This window comes from Achroia grisella, unplaced genomic scaffold (genome assembly GCF_030625045.1).
Source record: "Achroia grisella isolate CSIRO2021 unplaced genomic scaffold, CSIRO_AGI_Agris_v1 utg782, whole genome shotgun sequence".
NCBI lineage: Eukaryota > Metazoa > Arthropoda > Insecta > Lepidoptera > Pyralidae > Achroia > Achroia grisella.
In genome coordinates this window covers 5145476-5165083 of record NW_026713022.1, presented here as the reverse complement: position 1 = coordinate 5165083, position 19608 = coordinate 5145476, and the positions used below count along the sequence as shown (strand labels likewise).

The following is a 19608-nucleotide window of genomic DNA, read 5'->3' as shown; positions in this document are numbered from 1 at the left end:
AGAGGGCCTTTAACTCACAGCATACAAACCCTGAGATTCTCACGCCCATCTCATATGTGGCACCCATACTATGTATGTGTATTTTACAAAATAAAACAGATTTCCATAAGAGGGCCTTTAACTTACAGCATACAAACCCTGATATTCTCACGCCCATCTCATATCTGGCACCCATAGTATGGATTACTTTTATCTTATACCTACATAATTTCGATTTAATGCAATGGATATTCTTTGGTACCCATACCTTAGAGGAAGTGAAGATGTACATAGATTTTTTATAGAAATAGAAATAATCTTCATTCAAATAAATTCAATAGATGCACTTTTGAATAGTCATATTTTTTATTCTACCACTCATTCAGAACGCAGATTCATCACAAGAAGAATGAGCTAGAAACTTGTGTGTTGCTCTTTTGAATAGATGTTATGAGAAATAATACACAATTTATAATAACCATTTCAATTTATTCGGTTAAAATATGAAATAACTTACGTGTACAGTAAAAATAAGTTTTAGATAGTCATCGAAATAAACAAAAAAATAACGCTAGAAGCTTCGGCAAGGGCGCGCTCAACTTCGCGGCCGTTCCCGCTCCCAGCGACGCGACTACGATAAACCTTGTTCTCCAAGTGTACTAAAATACATTCTAACGATTATATTATTGTAACTTGCATTATTAGGTACATTTTAACATATAAATGGACAATTTGGACGTACAGTTGTGATTATTCACTATAGTGATAAAAGAAAGGCCTAATGTATTATGTTAGCTTCACTTTCGTTCCGTTTAGTCTATCATTTTTATATTTACAGATATATCCTTACACCTAAATTATTGTAGGTAGGTATACTCCCAAAGACTCTTTAAGTTTTTTTTTATTAAGTATATAATTAATATCAACAGTATATTATATGAAAAGCTAAGTTAATCAAGTTGATTAACTATTTGAATAGATTTGTATTTGTGTATTAGAAATGGGAAAAGCAATGCGTCGATTTCGCGCCTTTTCCATCCGCCATTGATTGCAGGAACAAAAGTAAAGTAACATGTGTGACAGCGAAGCGGTCGCACCATTGAGGTGATATATACTAACATACTAGAGAGAACTCTAAACAACCGTTAAGTACTTTGAAAAAAGTGTTGTAATTCTTCCTTTGCTACAATTATTCACTTGTAGCTATTTATTGGATTCCATTTTAGGCGGATAATTTATTAGCCGTTATTTATAAGCATTTTATTGTAACTGGAGTTTCGTTATTCGCATTTTAATTTAATAGAGAATATCTAAACACCATTCAATTATACTTTTTTTTGTAATTATAACAACCAGCTTTCTGCTTCATAAAATGTCAACTCAAGTTCATTACACTCGATGCAGGTAGATTGGTAGTATTTCGAAGCAAAAGAGTTCCATTTTGCGGTGCTATAGCCGCAATAGATTGGACTGTGCAGTGTCTCCTCTAGTAGGTATACCACCTCAATGGTCGATACAATGTCTGGTGTAAGAAAGTGAACTATTGTCGTCCGTGATATGTTTAGAGCCGAAGTAAAGATGACTTGACCGCTTCCATAAGGGACATTATATAGAAAAGAATGATATATTTATTGCTTTTCTTACCAACTCTGATTATACAAATGTTACATCACAAACGTGTTGCCGTCCGGTTTTACACTATAGCTAAATTGTGCTATTTACTGTCACCGTTCGTCATTCTTTAATAACCTTAATTTATATTTATATCACCTAATGAGGTTTCAAACGATAACCTACTTTAATCCTCGCACGTTGAGTCTCATTATAAATTGAGATTCTCTATGGTACAGGAAGGCTAAAAACCCACGTTACCAGAATCGTAACAGCATATTATATAACCGATATAAATATACTAGTCCATAAATATTGCATCCTCATCGCAGGATACCTATCAAACTTGGTCGGTTATATAAACATCCTATTGCTGGTAAAGCGGGTTTTATAACTCTCCAGTTCGCGGCAAACAACTTTAAACAAGACCATAGACAAGTAATCTGGTGTGTTTAAAACATAATACTGAATTTATTTGCCGGTATCTATGGCAGTTACCGACTTGATGCGAGTCGTCAAATATTTTTTTTTATAGTTGACGATTGTCTAGGTACTTAAAAATAGTTTTGTAAAAATCGCACTTGAAACTATGTCGCTTAGTACGAATTTCGCAAAACTATTTTCTTTTCACACCTTCCGCATTGTATTTCCGAGGTGTTATACTTATTCTGTTCAAAAACACGCATTTATAATATACTAATCACGTTATTAAGTATACAAATACTAACTTACTCGATATAACGAAAAAAATTGCACGATTGTTTATGTCTGTTTGCCACGAGCAACGTGCGAGGTAGTCTATAAGAGACTGCTTAGTAAAAATGTACTTACACTAACCTCGTAATTTATATAGGGTTTCAACAACGCAGCTAAGGATCACCTACAGAAACTATTAACATCACAAAATCTCAATTAACTATTTCACAATGTGTGTGGCTAAGGAACAAACATCACGCGTCCAAATAATACAAAAGTACAGATTAAACAATGGCACTGTACGTATATACGTATTGGCATATTAGTAATAGAGGGGAACATTGCAATTGTGATTATTCATATTAATTATAACAATACTCATAAAATTAAAAATCACGATCAAAAACATATCGATAAGCTCAACTTTTTATTAACAAATGTAATTTAATGTATTACATTTTGGCGCCAATTCTGATACACGACCGAACTAATCTCGCACTATGTATTTGACGCTATCCCTTTTTTTCAAATACAATAGAAAAGGATAACCTACATTTAGACAAGTAATATTTAGTTTTGTGGTGTAAAAGTATCGACAAAATATACCGGTGCACGAGAAACACGAATGTGAATTGATGAATCTACAGTTTCTCGATTAATTTATAATGGAGAAATGTGAAATCCACCTTTAAACATGTAATAATAAAGTTCATTTTACATAGGCAGCCCTCAACTCACATTCGTACAGCTCGAAACCGGAAATACACACAAATAAAGGTCCATAGACAAAAATATGGTAGAAAATTACATTACCGCCATTTTTTTTCTACAAAAATATCAAAGTCAGTCCGTGAGCCGAAATCACCAATATTATTCAGTAGGTATTCCGCAAAAGGCACTGCTTGATGCAAATTAACTGTTGACATCCAAAACCGGGTGGGGGTATAGGAACCAAACGTCGAGCTCAGACGAAAGCAAACAAATTCAGATCTTACCCTACATTATCATTAGAATAAGGAAACTACATGAAACAGGCCTGACAACCGTTTACAAACAAAACAAATCGATACTTAGTGGAGTACAAATCCTCTACGCTAAATATATTTTGATAAGCTGCCTATATTTGAGACATCCACTCTTTATATGTGACTGAACGAGTCGAATCAGTTTATTTAGTTTGCACTTGTTTCCGTCTGTTTGTATTGCACATAATCAACATCTGACAAATATTTACATCAGTTGGGTTCACAGATAGCTTGCCGCCGAGTGGCCGCGTGCTGGCGGCCCAGACATTCATGCGATAATAGTCCTTGTTATACATATGTATACAGACGATTATATCTCGGCGGTGAGCTCGGTCGTAACCTGTAACAGAACAATGTTGTGAGTGAAGAATTAGGTTATATTTCGCGCAAGTTTTTTTCATTACTGAATTTTTTATTATAGAATAGAAAATAATTTATTCAAGTAAACTAACTTTGAAGCACTTTTGAATAGTCATTACTTTTTTTTTCAATCTACCGCTCATTCGGAAAGCAGTCTGATCGCAAGAAGAATGAGCAAGAAACATGCGTGTTGCTCTTTGAAATAATTTAGTTGTTACTTTACATTTTTAAGTTGAAGTGTGTGAAATACAAACTACCAACTAGCACTAATTCAATTAAATACTCAAATAGAGAAAATATTAAATATACAACCAACTGGTTGAGAACCAAATAAGAGTAAATCAGTCGTAGGGATTAGAGCAGACCAGTCCCTACAAGCAGCTGCACGAGTATGACGACGACCATATTTTAGGGACCCCAAAGACCCTGTCCTTAAGAATATCAAATTGACCGTGGTCGATTTTGATTCTTTTATTTTAATTGCGAAGCAGATTGCTTATATGCTGTATTGGGTTGAAGAATGTGATATAGGGAGTAAAATTATAGGGTGCAAAGGTAAAACAGCCTGGTCATTCTGAATGGCAAAACATGAGGCAACGGATGTCACGTGACGAAGTGGAGTTCATGTAGCATCAGGAAGGTCGTCCATCAGCTTGGTTGCCATTCCGGATGTATAGAGTGGGCGTACCTATGTGGTGAGCAGGGGCGGACTAAGGCCTAGGCATCCGAGGGCCCGTAATTTTTGGTGCCCTAAAATTAGGATTTCAATTTAGATTTTTTTTATACTACTATGGTAGCAAACAATCATTCGGTCCATCTGATGGTAAATGGCGACCATAGCCTATGGTAGCCTGAAACACCGCGGTATCACGTGCGCGTTGCCGACACTTAAGAAACCTCAATATATCCTTCTTAAAAACCCCATATTGATAGTTAATTATTATTTTTATTTAACAGACAACATTGGCTAGCGCCTGCTTTAGCCTTAGTCCGCCACTGCTGGTGAGTACACACTAACATGCTCGACTCCGATCGATCCCCCATCCAATTCAAACGGGGAGAAATTACGACGGCCTGAGCCGAGGTTCGAACCCTTAGCGGTACTCCCAGACTAAAGTCGTATCCGTCAGGCGGGAGTTGGCCTTCAGCCGCTCCATAAGTCCTTCCGCGGTTTTGTAATGCCATTTGCACTCGCCCCCTATCGTCTGGTGAAGCTGTAAAGGCCAGCTGCGGCTATCAGCATTAGAATAGTCCAGAAAAAAAACTACCTACAAACAGGGTTACTCGGAAAGGTAAGTATACTAAGTAAGCAAGTAAGTAAGTATACTAAGTCGCTAGCAATATAATATAATATTAATAACTAATTGATCTCGCGCGATAATATTTCGGAAAAACATTTCTTTTTCATAAAAAAAAAATCTATTACTTATTGCAAAGAATTGGCAACCCTATGCTTTGATATTTAATAAAAAAAAACGCGTCTTTATTTTTCTCTTATGTGGTGAGCGCACACTGACACGCTCGCTGCATCTTTACCTAAATATACAGGATGGTATACTCCACCACCTGAACACCACTCATCACCATCCACCGTCTATACTCGGGCGGTGCCCGCTCGCTACACACTAGCTACATATACAGGGTGCACCTATGTGGTGGGCGCGGGATGCGCGTGGTCGGCGCCGCGTATTCTGCCACCTGCACACACCCACCACTCACCATCCACCGTCCAGTTCTCGGGCGGTGCCCGCTCGCTACACACTAGCTCTATATACAGGGTGTACCTATGTGGTGAGCGCGGACTGCGCGTGGTCGACGCCGCGTACTCCACCACCTGCACACCATCCACCGTCCTATACTCGGGCGGTGAGGCTCGCTACACACTAGCTCTATATACAGGGTGTACCTATGTGGTGAGCGCGGGCTGCGCGTGGTCGACGCCGCGTACTCCACCACCTGCACACCATCCACCGTCCTATACTCGGGCGGTGAGGCTCGCTACACACTAGCTATATATACAGGGTGTACCTATGTGGTGAGCGCGGGTTGCGCGTGGTTGGCGCCGCATACTGCACTACTTGCACACCATCCACCGTCTATACTCGGGCGGTGAGGCTCGCTACACACTAGCTCTATATACAGGGTGTACCTATGTGGTGAGCGCGGGTTGCGCGTGGTTGGCGCCGCATACTGCACTACTTGCACACCATCCACCGTCTATACTCGGGCGGTGAGGCTCGCTACACACTAGCTCTATATACAGGGTGTACCTATGTGGTGAGCGCGGGCTGCGCGTGGTCGGGCGGCGGCTGGTGCGGCGGCGGCGGGGGCGGCGCTGCGTACTCCACCACCTGCACACCACCCACCACTCACATACGAGTACGTACTCACGCGCTACATCACTACCTATATGTATATATGTAACCTATTATATCTATATACCTATACATACGGAGTGCATTACCAGTATTGTATATATATATATACATGATTAATCGAAAAGGGTATGCTAAGCCGCTAGTATTATTTCTGGAAACGATTTCTATTTCGAATAAAAATAAACGTATTTTTTTTAAGAATTGGCAACCCTATAATTGAATACACAGTGACTATGCATATTATTGTTACAGATGCGTCACATACTACCTACACTCACGAATTCACCAGGAATTAAAAATCAAATTAATCTAGCGGTGACTTTGTGGAGGCCAACATGATGACAGATATATTCCTGACAGAGGAACTGAAATTTCTTACCTTTTTAAGTTTACGCATGCTTTTCTAAAAGAAGCACTTTTTACGAATAATACAACTGCCCGTTCTTGACGTGATTATTCATTATAATTATTAATCGGTTTAAAAAAAATCATATTGCTGTTTCCGAGAGGGTAAAATAATTACTAAAATGTAAAAAGTTTTGTTAATTGGCAACACTGTTATTTGAATAACCAGAAGCAAAAAGGCTAAAAAGGACTTGTTCCAGAGCCGTAAAATATTAAATAAAAATAAAAATAAAACTTCTAAGTGAAGCGTCCATTTTTTATGACCGTTTTCAGTACAGTTGTTGACCTTGAAATAGAACAGCTGATTTTAGGACTATGTATAGTATTAGATATTATTATTGTAATACATATTATTGTACTTTTATTTGACAACTTCCAATAGAGTTCTTGACCTCGTATTGAATAGCTGATTTTAAGACTGTATCTGTTTTCTGTCTGTAAGTTTCAGGGAAAGTTATAGAACGAAAGTTGTTGGTTACTATGGGTATTTTTATATCCTTGCGATTTAGTATATCCTTTCCGACTAACCTTGCATATATTATACTATATATAAATTATATATACAACTCAGATAACGCACTCGAATTACATATTAAAAAACATGACAACTCAGTCTTCGAGAATGGCAACACTTCAGACATACCGCAGTACAAGCATTTGTATTTATGTGTATGATTGATTGTATTTGTCTGGGTGTTTCTTATACATATTATGTATGTATTTACATACAAAGTATTTATTATATAAGTTGTCTAGTATCCATAACACAAGCGCAAGACAAGACAATTGACACAGCGCCATCTAGACCCATTGTAAGCAGAGCTTGTGTTATGGGTACTAGACAACTGAAATAAATACTTATATATTTTTGTTTTTTTGGTAAATACATACCGCTAGAGCACCGAGGCCGTCAATACAATCGTTGTGTATGTATATGTTATATTATCAATGTGAATTTTATTCTAGTTCAGTCTAATATTTGTATATATATATATATATATACAAATAAGACTAAACTATATATGTATATTTAATTTATATAATCAATATTAAGTCACCATCGAGTAATTCTGCACTTCCCGAAGGTTGACTGGTAAAGAATGTGTATTGTACCATAATTTATTGGTCAATAAAGTTTTAAATAAATACTATACACTTTTTTTTATATAAATAATAAATGTTGCCACATTTATTATTTATTAAAAAAAAAGTGTGCTCACATTTTCATTTACAAATATCTTTTTTCTGACTACGTATATAAGTGCAATAAAGAATATATTTAAATGTGGATCAAAATCAACATAATGTTAGAAACATAGCTTCCAGCGCTCATTTGCGCTGAACAAAAATATTCTATTTGTGTAAGTTATAAAGTGGTAATATATGAAGGTTTAGTTTACCACCTCCTGGTAGATGAGCTGCTTCCACTGCTCGACGGTGTGCTCGCGTTCATCCACCGAGTGATCGTACGCGGCCGGCGCCGGCTATAACACACATACAAACTCGCATTACACATATAAAATGGCACAGAGTATAAATATTACTATATTCTGGGGAGATAAAAATCATCACTCCTAAGATAATATGCTTCAATTCTTGTCCCTGACGGGTCTAGGTAGCGAACTTTGAAAAAGGGTGAGCACAATAGATCTCAGTGTATTGTTGAAAGTGGGCAGTTCTTCATATAATATGAATGACTGACCGACAGCATATGACATGGATGTATAGTTGACAGTGGACATTTCTACATGTAACATGAATGTATTCTTGAGAATGGGCAAATTCAAAATATCTTTATTCATACGATATGATATGTCAAATCTGCTGAAATTTCGTGGGCAGTTCTTCATATTTTTTTTATATAAATGTAATCTTGAGAGTGGGCAGATCTTCATATGATAAGAATATATTGTTGAGAGTGGGCAGTTCTTCATATGAGATGAATGTATGCTTGAGATTCCGTAAAGTCGACGGGTGAAAAACGATTGCACGCAACTAAAATGCCAATGTTGAGATGGAAGTGTGGTGTGACAAGAATGGATAAGATAAGGAATGAATACATTAGAGGAAGTATGAAAGTGGCGCCAGTGTCGGAGAGATTGAAGAGTGATTGTCTATCATGGTATGAACATGTAATGCGTAGGAATGAGGATAATATTTTAAGGAAGGTGTTACATATGAATGTGGATGGTTATAACGACAGAGGAAGGCCGAAAAAGAGATGGATAGACTGTGTGAAAGATGATATGATAAGAAAGGGAGTAAATAACGAGATAACTGCGAACAGGGATGAATGGAAGAAAAAAACATATTACGCCGACCCCAAATAAGTGGGATAAGGAAGAAGCAGATAATGATGTATTTTTGAGTATTGGCAGTTCTTCGTGTGACATGATTGTATTTTTGAGAGTTGGAATGTCGTGTTATTTTTTTTTTTATTGGGTTGTTTGGGCTATTGTCAGATGTGTAGCACCTGTAGCACTGCGACCTACATAGATCTATTGTGCTCGCCCTTTACAGAGTTCGCTACCTAGACCCGTCAGGGACAAGAATTGAAGGATATTCTTAGGAGCGATCGTTTTTATCTCCTCGGGAAAGAGTGTAAACTTTCCAAAGGAGATATTTCGTTTCTGCATGAGTGGGCTACAACCACATAGGATGTGAAGCGGCGTTTCCTCTTCAGTTTGGCAGAATCTGCAGATACTTGTCGTGCATAGGCCTAGCTTAGCCATATGCTTGTTCAATTTGCAGTGTCCTGTGAGGGCCCTAGTCATCATGCATATGTTGTTTTTACTCAATAGCAGTAATCTATTGGAGTATTTGGTCGTGAAGCCCGATATTAGGTCTTTTGAATGTGTTAATCCTGGCATTTCTTGCCAGTGATTCAGTGCTTCTCGTTTGGTTATTAATTTGAGATGTCCCAGTTTTAGGCAACGAGGCACACCACAGAAGGGTTCGGGGCCCAGTTGGACGGTGTCGTGTTACGTACCGCGTTGACCTCTCCCTCGTCGTACCAGACGTTGATGTATGGGTGCAGCAGCGCGTCGTCGACGGAGATGCGCCGCTCGGGGTCGATGACCAGCATGCGGGACAGCAGGTCGCGCGCCTGTGATGCCTATACAGACAAACATATACATGTTACTAATATTATCGTACTAATTCTGGTAAGCGCATACCACTTAATCGAATATCTAACAGCTATAATTGTGACTTTAGTGAAATAGATTTATTCTCCTGTAAACTCTCTTCTTTCAAAAACCAAATAATTAATGAACTGAGGCGTAAATATCATCTTTCGTAACTAACATAATAATTATTTGTAATAGTGTAGTCTACAGTGTATTCATCATAAAATTTTTAGTTTTCTTTGTATTGTTAATATAAAATAGTTTTGTTAAGAGTTGTTAGTGGTAGTTAATTAATAAGTAACATAATCTCTGTAACATGCCTTAGGCAGTATTGTATAATTATAGTAATCAGTGGTTAACGTAGTGGGTGACACATTTGTTAAAATTTATTAGTAAATAGCCATAAGTCATATGTATAATGTGTAACTGTTTGTTGACCTAAATAAAAAAAAATATATATATAAACGCGAAAGTTTGTGAGTATGGATGAATGTGTGGTTACATTTTCTTTTTCACGCAAAAAGTACTAAACGGATTTTGGTGAAACTTTACAGTATTATAGCGTATACATCACAATAACACGTAGGATATAATTTAAAAAGATATTATGTAAATTGGGCGAACTATAACGATAAATGACAAGCATGTGTAGACAAACTTTCGCGAATTAAGTGTTAGAAATATAAAGAATCTTTATTCTAATAAACTTAATATAATAACTTTTGAATAGTCATATAATAGTAATAGTGTTCCTTTTGTTTACTTTTTATGTACGTTTTCTTGGATCGTAGTATATGTGTGTTGTGTTGATTTGTTTATAATTTCTTTTATATTATATATATATATCGCGTACAAGCAGCATTCTGATTGGAAACCATCCAATTTAAATATGCAACGTAATGTAACAGACTTAAAAAATCAACCGAAGATCTAACGTACATTTTGTTCACTCCACCAAATTTGTAATAAATAGTATATTTGCCATTACATATTGAAATCTATCATTTCTACAACCCTGTAATCTGCGGATGACAACCTCACCTGCCATCCGAGCATTCGAGCCGCATCATCACATTTTTTTTGGCATGTGGTACGTGATGATGCGGCTCGAATGCTCAGATGGTCGGTGAGGTTGTCTTCAGCAGGTTACAGGGTTGTAGAAATGATAGATTTCACTTGATAGTCTCGAATTTAATGGCAAATATACTATTTATTACAAATTTGGTGGAGTGAACAAAATGTACGTTAGATCGGTCGGTTGATTTTTTAAGTCTGTTACATTACGTTGCATATTTGAATTGGATGGGTGTGCGAATCAGAACGCTCTTTTGTGTTGCGTTTACGGAAAGCAAATTTAGTACAGAAATAACAAGCTAGAAAGTTACATATTGCTGTTTTAAATAAATGTATTCAGCATCACATATTTCAGATTAGGAGTCAATACAATCTACTAAATGGAAGATTGACAAAAGTGAATAAAATAGAAAACTCTGCACTCAAATAAATTTAAGTTTAAGCACTTTTGAATAGTCATATAATAACCCTTTGTTTACTTTTTATGTACATTCTATTGGAGCTGAGTATATGTGTTGTGTTTGTTGTGTGTTGTGTTGTAATGTGATGTGTTGTGCAGTATTGTGTTATGTAGTGTCGTGTGGGGTGTACCTTGAGGCGGTTGTGCTCGTTGCTGTCGGAGGGGAACAGCACGTCCGGGAACAGCCTCTCGAAGGAGTACCCGGCGTAGCGCGGCCTGTTCTCCACGTAGTTGCGCACCGTCGGCTGCAGCCGCGCCATGAACGCCGCCGACGGCGTGCCCAGTTGCTCTGTATCATCATCATCATCATCAACAACATCATAATAATCATCAACATTCACGCAATCAGATATGGGATAGTGTGGGACACTGTCCATGTCGATGTTGTGGTGAACGTAGCACTTAATATGAACATGGGCTTTGTTAGTAATGTGGATTAAGAACCCCATTGCTAGCAATATACCATGTCAGGTTGACCTCCACATGATTCCCCCTGAAAATCACCGTGATAAATTCATAGTGAATTTACTACGTTGGGCTAACTGATTTGGCCTTATGCACATCTTATCATCCTCCACTGGTGCCTCACCAGCGTAAACCGTACGCGCAGGCGGGAGCACCATTCCATTATCATCCATAAAACTGCTTTATTGACTGTAAAGCAGTTTTATGGATCATTTATAACACTAGAGGTACTACTGAGATCAACCTAAGCACTCGCTTGAAATATCAAAAACTAGAACAACCCCAATTACTCAGAAGTTGTTGCTTCCGGCTAAATGTTTGTAGCGTGCGAGGAATCAAACCCATGACCGTCGGAAGTAAGGTGATGTGTTAAACAGTTACACGACCGAAGCCCTCAATAATTAAAACAGTATATTTCATTAAGATTCACAACAGACTGTGAATTGTTTGACATGATTTCTACGGCTACCTTTTACCATCGCACCACTCGCCATCGACAGGGAATTCATCCCCACACGCTGGAACCTAAGTGGTCTCGGACAGTGCGGTTTCAGAGGAGCTTCCTCCCGCGTACACTTAGATTGTGGAATGAACTACCTGCCGAGGTTTTCTCGAGAGACTACAGCATGGGGTTTTTCAAGAAGGGTATATTAAGGTTTCTTAAGGGTCGGCAACGCGTATGTGACACCCCTGGTGTTTCAGGCGTCCATAGGCTACGGTAACCGTTTACCATCAGATGGACCGTATGCTTGTTTGCCACCTAAGTGGTATATATAAAAAAAAAGATATAGGATATATTTTTATGTTCTGACCTATAATTTTGTTCCACTGGTCGATGTGGTCAGTTCCCGGGAAGAGTACCCCGCCGCGGATCATCTCGCCCATGATGCAGCCGACCGACCAGATGTCCACGTTCTCAGTGTAGCCCATGCCCAGGATTACCTTAAAAAAAAATATAAAAATATTAATTGATAAAAAATAATAACCACTTTTTCTAGTCTACCACTGGTGGTAGACAGTAAAAAGAATGTCGTATTGATAGAATCAGTATGCAGGTACATCTCTGCACTATACTGTACTGTAAAAAGTGTGTTATATTGATAGAATCAGTATGTAGTGGTACATCTGTGCACCGGAGGTAGACTGTAAAAAGTATGTAATATTGAAGGAATCAGGAAGTAGTTGTACACCTCTGCACCTAGTTATACTGCAAAAGGTATGTAATGCAGTGGCACATCTCTGCACCAGAGGTGTCTAGACTGTAAAAAGTATGTAATATTGAAGGAATCAGGAAGTAGTTGTACACCTCTGCACCTAGTTATACTGCAAAAGGTATGTAATGCAGTGGCACATCTCTGCACCAGAGGTAGACTGTAAAAAGTATGTAATATTGAAGGAATCAGGAAGTAGTTGTACACCTCTGCACCTAGTTATACTGCAAAAGGTATGTAATGCAGTGGTACATCTCTGCACCAGAGGTAGACTGTAAAAAGTATGTGATATTGATTTGATCAAGATATAGTGGTACACCTCTGCACCGGACTGTAAAATGTTTGTAATGTTGATAGTGTGATGAGAGGATCGGTGGTGGTAAATAACACAGTAGTGTTAGAACTTGTGTTTTGATTCTTACATTTTGAAATTGTATGAACTGATAACTGTTGATATCTAGACTATATATATTAAAAGCTACGTGAATTACGTGACGTTAGATAAAGTGACCTATCTAACGTACACTGGCACAGGACTGTAAAATGTTTGTAATGTTGATTCCGGTGGTGGTAAATAACACAGTAGTGTTATTGTGTTTTGATTCTACGTTTTGAAATCTACTACCATATTACATTAGAATCAGGATGTAGTGGTACTTCTCTGCACCAGAGGTAGAATGTAAAAAGTATGGTAGTATTTATAGAATCCGAATGGGTTGGTAAACCTCTGCACCGGAGTCAGACTGCAGAAGTTATGTAATACTAGCTGTGCTCGCGATATACATATTTTTTGGGTAACTTAAAACGTTTACGCAGCGCACTTCGCTTGTATGATCGTAGCGTATTGTTATATAGCTTAAAGCCTTCCTCGACAAATGGACTATCTAACACAAAAAGATTTTTCATTTCGAACCAGTAGTTCTTGAGATTAGCGCGTTCAAACAAACAAACGAACAAATTCTTCAGCTTTATAATATTATTTATTTTATTTTATTTTTATTTTTACACTTTTTTGCACCAGTTACAGAAAATATTAACTACTATAAAAATATGTATAACAATGACGAGTACAAAAGGCGGCCTTATCGCTAAGCAATCTCTTACAGCAACCTTTAGGTAGACAGTGAAAATATAAGAAAAAGAGTAGGTGATACAAATGACAACACAACTAAGATGGGTATAAATAATACATGCAAATATACATAAATATATATAGACATACATATGTACATACCTATATAAACATACATAAACTTAATAATACACATATCCATGAAAAGTTTGAAGGAAAGAAAGGGACTGTAAGAAAAGGGAAAAGTAGAACTAAAGGGAAAGGAAATGAGTTTTTACTGATGCTTTAAAGCTAGCAAGAGATTGAGCGCGCCGAATAGGAGCGAGAAGAGAGTTCCACAACCTAACAGCCTGGAGCCTATTAGCTATATTATAAATATATTGATACAATCAGGATGTGGTGGTAGATACCTCTGGCGCGCGGTAGTATCTGGTGACGACGTAGGGAGTCATCATGAAGGTGGTGCCGGCGGTGCGCGCCAGGCCGAAGTCCAGGATCTTCAGCGTGCAATCACTCTTCACCACTATGTTGGACGGCTTCAGATCCTATCAATATAAAACCATGAGTATGATTGTTTGTATCGGTCTGGGTGTTTCCTATATATAATATGTATGTATTTACAAAAAAAAATATCTATGTATTTGTATCAGTTATCTAGTACCCATAACACAAGCTTTAGCTAGCTTAACTTGGGTCTAGATGGCGCTGTGTGAATTGTCCTAAGATTATTATTATTATTATTATTATTATATATAGGTTACTAGCTGTTACTTTTGTATTCGTATGCTTTTTTTATGTAAAAGACAATCTATTTTAATATTAATTTTTATTTAGCTCCTTTCAGTCGTTTAGATGTCAAGTCAAGATTACAATCAAACAGACAGAAGCTTTCGTAATTACAATATTACATATAGTATAGAGGAATGAAGGATTGTTAGTAAAGTGGGCTAATGAAACCATAGCTAGCACTCTACTATGTAAGGAAGACCTCCACGAGGCCTACATAAATCAAAGTACTAATATCGCTATTAAAAAACAGGGATTAATGATAGAGAGGTGAAAATTTAGTTTAGTGTGCATTTTTAATGCAAAATCACAAAGAAAATCTGTTAAAAAAAATGGGGTTGGCCACCCTTATTGCTTAGGAGTATAAAAAATAGATAACCTATTCTCAGACCTACCAAATAATATAAAATTCAATTTCATCAAAAACGGTTAAGCCGTTTTGGAGAAGTATGGCAACTAACACTCTACCACGAAAATTTTATACATTAGACATTTATTTAGAATTTCTCACCCGGTGTATAATCCCAGCGAGATGCAAGTGTTTGATACCGCATAGCATCTGATAGAGCAGATAGCTCATCCGCTCGTGGTCCAGGTCCATCTGGATCACCTGGCAGAGATTGGCGTCCATCAGCTCCATCACCAGGTACACGTCCTGGAACTCCTCGAGGCTCCGCTGTGGCGTGAACGCGTTTAGCAGGCCGATTATCTGGAACATCATCATTTCGAGATTATCATTGGGACTTCGTGCACTGGGATTTCGTGCAACTTCATTACAATTCGTATGTTAGTAGAAATGGGTTGAATTAATGAAAATCTCTTTATTGTTCTGATCACAGAATATACAATCACATGAATGAATATTTCTAAAACGATAAAAAATATATTACTATTATAGCAAGATAGAGGATTTGACTCCTTGCTCGGTGTACACATTTGTATTATTATTTAACACAAGTATAAACAAGTAAATCAATATTTAAAAGAGCAACACACAAGTTTCTTGCTCATTCTTCTCGTGATGAGTCTGCATTCCGAATGAGCGGTAGAATAAAAAAACTTGACTATTCAAAAGTGCTTATATTAAGTTTATTTGAATAAAGATTATTTCTATTTCTATGGTTGTTTGTATTTTAGATGGTGTCTAAAATACCATACGGTACAACCATATGGTGGATGGTTTGGGTTGTCAAGGTTTATTATTATTCGACGTCTCGTTGCCAAAAGTTGTAAGTGAGATGGTAAGCAACGAGGGGTTCTGGTTTACGGTACTCTCCTTTTGTGAGGCTGTGATGAGGAAGAACGCGTTTTTTTTCGGTCTACTCTAATGCTGTTGGCCGCAGCTGGCCTTTACAGCTTCACCGGACGATAGGGGGCGAGTGCAGACAATCTAATCTACCAGAATATTATGTTCTGTGCTACCGTAATTTCATTCTTATTTCTAAACTAATTGTGGTATTCTGATATATAGGCTATATTATTTTAAAGTTTCATTAAAATCCATTCAGTAGTTTTAGATGGCATTTCAAACCCACGGAAGGTCTTATGAAGCGGCTAAAGGCCAACTCTTGCCTGACGGATACGACTTAGTTTGAGGGTACCGCTGGAGGTTTGAACCTTACTCAGGCTGTCGTAATTTCAATCCCCGTTTGAATTGGACGGGGGATCGATCGTGGTAATTAACGTAAGTGTAAAGCCAGGTATATTTTTTTTACTAGTGTTTTGAGTAGTCATGCTCACTAAAATGCCCAGACTTGTGGCGGCGTGGTGGGCCGGGTCATTGGGCTCCCTAAAATATGGTCGAGCACAGTGATGGCTGGCTCATCCGTCATACTCGTGAACGGGTGCTGCTTGTAGGGACTGGTCTGCTCTAATCACTATGACTGATTTTCTCTTATTAATTGTTTAACCAGTTGGTTATATATTCAATATTTTTTCTATTTGAGTATTTAATTGAATTAGTGCTAATTGGTGGTTTGTATTCACACACTTAAACTTAATAATGTAAAGTAATAATAAAATTATTTAAAAGAGCAACACGCAATTTTCTTGCTCGTTCTTCTTGTGATGAGACAGCTTTCCGAATGAGCGGTAGATTAAAAAATGTAATGACTATTCAAAAGTGCTTCAATGTAAGTTTATTTGAATAAATGATTTGATGATTTCTATTCTATTCTATTCTATTCTACTATACTTACATTTTTATGATTGACGAGCTTCATCAATTTGAATTCGCGATACGCGCGTTTTGCATGCGTCACATTCTGGAACGGCCGCGAAAGCTTCTTTATTGCGACGTTCTGCTGTGTGACGGTATCGTAAGCGGCGCTGTGAGCAACATCAGTCAGTTAGTGACTCAACAGGTAAGTTACAAGAGTTACCACTGGTTTAGCCGGGGAAATGTACTAATATTATAAACTGGTCCATGGTTTCACCTGCGTCAAATATATAGCCTGTTTTATTCTGGTGTATATGTTATATTATTGTAAAGTTTGATTAAAATCCATTCAGTGTTCATAATATTACTAAGATACTAGTGCCCCCAACCCCGTGGTCGAAATTCAACTGTAATAAAAAATACAAAAAGTTCGGTGAACCATCAATAACAAATACATATATTTTAACAATAAACAAAAGAGTATATATGCGTGGGTGTAATGTTTTTTTCTAAATTTAATGTATTTTTATACTTATTAAAAAAATATTAGCATTCTGGACTTCTTCTCTATATAAACTCTAAGTGTAGGAAATATCATATTCCTGCCTTTGCGCAATTTTTGTATAATTAATATAATAAACACACATTTTTTATAATTAATATTATATATATATATATATAAATTAACAAAGTAACTATAACATTTGCACTATATTGTGTGTTCCTTGCTTGCATATATTATGTGCATATATTATTTATTTAGGAAGATTAAGGGTGTAATTTTACATGTTACTTGTCATATCAAATTATCCTATGCCAAGTAATAATCTTCGCCAACAGTAAGTAAGTTATGCTGTGTGTGTGTTTGTATGTATGTATGTGAATGCGTCTGTGTTATACTATCCTAGAACAATACAAGTTATAGCATGGATGCAACAGACAGAGTTACTTCATTAAGCACAATGAAACATTCCTTCATTAGTTATTAAGGTGCATATAGAAAATGCTCAAGTAAACAATTGTATTAATCAGGTTAATATGTTATTATGTATGATTCAAGCGACTGTTGTCCTGGGGACATGGCAGCTTACCACACCACCCCCCCTGCACCCATGCCGTTGAATGTGAGTTGGGTATAACGGGCCGGTATTGTGAACACCGAATGTCCCAAACTCACAGAGTAAAACTGATCCATACTCTAGGCTACTGCGTCAACTACAAAGAGAAATTATAACTATTTGTGCTGATAGCGCAATATCCAATTGCGTAATCATTGTAAACATCACTCGATACAACAAGTTTGGTGGGATGTATTGGGTTGGTGTTGTGAACACCGAATGTCCCCAACCCACAGAGTAAAACTCGTCCACACTGCCTTTTGGGCTACTGTGATAATTATAAACAGAAATTACTATTGGTGCTGATAACGCAATTGTATGTAAACAATACGCGATACAACAATTTTGGTGTGATGTATTGGTCCGGTATTGTGAACACCGAATATCCCAAACCCACAGAGTAAAACTCATCCATACTCCCTTTTAGGCTACTGTGTCAACTATAAACAGAAATTACAACTATTTATGCTGATAGTACAAGTTTATGTGAACCACAATTTTGGTGTGATGTATTGGTGCTGATAACCCATAGAGTAAAACATCCATTTTATGTAAACAATAAAGAGAAATGACAACAATTTTGGATGTGATGTATGTGGTCCGGTATTGTGAACACCGAATATCCCAAATTCACAGAGTAAAACTCATCCATACTCCCGTATTTAAAGGCTACATAGTGTCAACTATAAAGAATTTTGGTGTGATGTATTGGGCAACTATTTATGCTGATAGTACAAGTTTTTAGGCTACAGTATCAACTATAAAGAGAAATTACAACTATTTATGCTGATAGTACAAGTTTATGTGAACCACAATTTTGGTGTGATGTATTGGGCCGGTATTGTGAACACCGAATATCCCAAACCCACAGAGTATCCCTTTTAGGCTGCCGTATCAACTATAAAGAGAAATTACAACTATTTATGCTGATAGTACAAGTCTAAACCGAATATCCCAACCCACAGAGTAAAACTCATCCATACTCCATTTTAGGCTACTGTCTATATGTACAACAAAATCTATGTGAACTACATGTGATACAACAATATTGGTGTGGTGAATTGCGTTCTTGTAAGTTTGTACTTTATCTACATAAGCATTAAATGCAAAATTTATTAATATTTTAAGGTTTAATTCTCAGTCGATGTCAAAATGAAATTATCAAGTATTTGAATATGAAAACATGCTGTTTAAATTTTGTAAAAAATGTAAGAATTCATAAAAACAAACAAAACAATCTTAATAACGTATTTTAGATATTTGTTACGTCCTTTTTTTTACTGTCTATTCTCTTTATTTGACTATAACAGTGACTAAACTAAGTGTAATAGTTAAAATAGGTTTTAGTTGTTATGAGGAATGAAAATAAAGCGTATTTTTTTTTTTTCAGTAGTTATTTATGAATAAATGACTTCTACTGAAAAAATCAGCTTTATTAGTGAGGAAACTAACAAATAAATATAAAAATAAGTAATATTCCTTCTTAGTCATTTGAGGTAAATTTAAAATGTTTTTGACAATATAAATCATTGAGATTGTATAAGACAGTTAAAAAAATATAATACAAAAACTTGAATTTCATAAGCGGCTAAAATGTCGTACATGAATAAATGAATTTTGATTCGATTAAATAAAATGCTTACGGTCTATCCAAGCTATAGGCGATTGTGTGTCGGTCTGTC

The 19608-nt window shown here is 36.8% G+C and overlaps 1 protein-coding gene across 2 annotated transcripts in view; it reads right to left on the bottom strand.

Annotated features, from left to right (window-relative positions):
- Nucleotides 1-2209: 2209 nt before the first annotated feature.
- The window catches only part of LOC131851247 (stress-activated protein kinase JNK), a 41766-nt gene continuing 24367 nt past the window's right edge, over nucleotides 2210-19608 (bottom strand). The window contains exons 4-12 of one of the 2 annotated variants that reach the window (XM_059201715.1): nucleotides 16849-16978; nucleotides 15162-15359; nucleotides 14275-14409; nucleotides 12394-12523; nucleotides 11248-11405; nucleotides 9444-9569; nucleotides 7858-7938; nucleotides 5942-6022; nucleotides 2210-3651 (exon numbers count right to left, since the gene is read on the bottom strand). In XM_059201715.1, coding sequence (XP_059057698.1) covers nucleotides 5942-6022; nucleotides 7858-7938; nucleotides 9444-9569; nucleotides 11248-11405; nucleotides 12394-12523; nucleotides 14275-14409; nucleotides 15162-15359; nucleotides 16849-16978 — 1039 coding nt within the window. In that variant the 3' untranslated portion in view covers nucleotides 2210-3651. Of the gene's footprint in view, nucleotides 3652-5941; nucleotides 6023-7857; nucleotides 7939-9443; nucleotides 9570-11247; nucleotides 11406-12393; nucleotides 12524-14274; nucleotides 14410-15161; nucleotides 15360-16848; nucleotides 16979-19608 lie in introns of those variants that run through there. The other variant, XM_059201714.1, reaches the window with a different exon arrangement.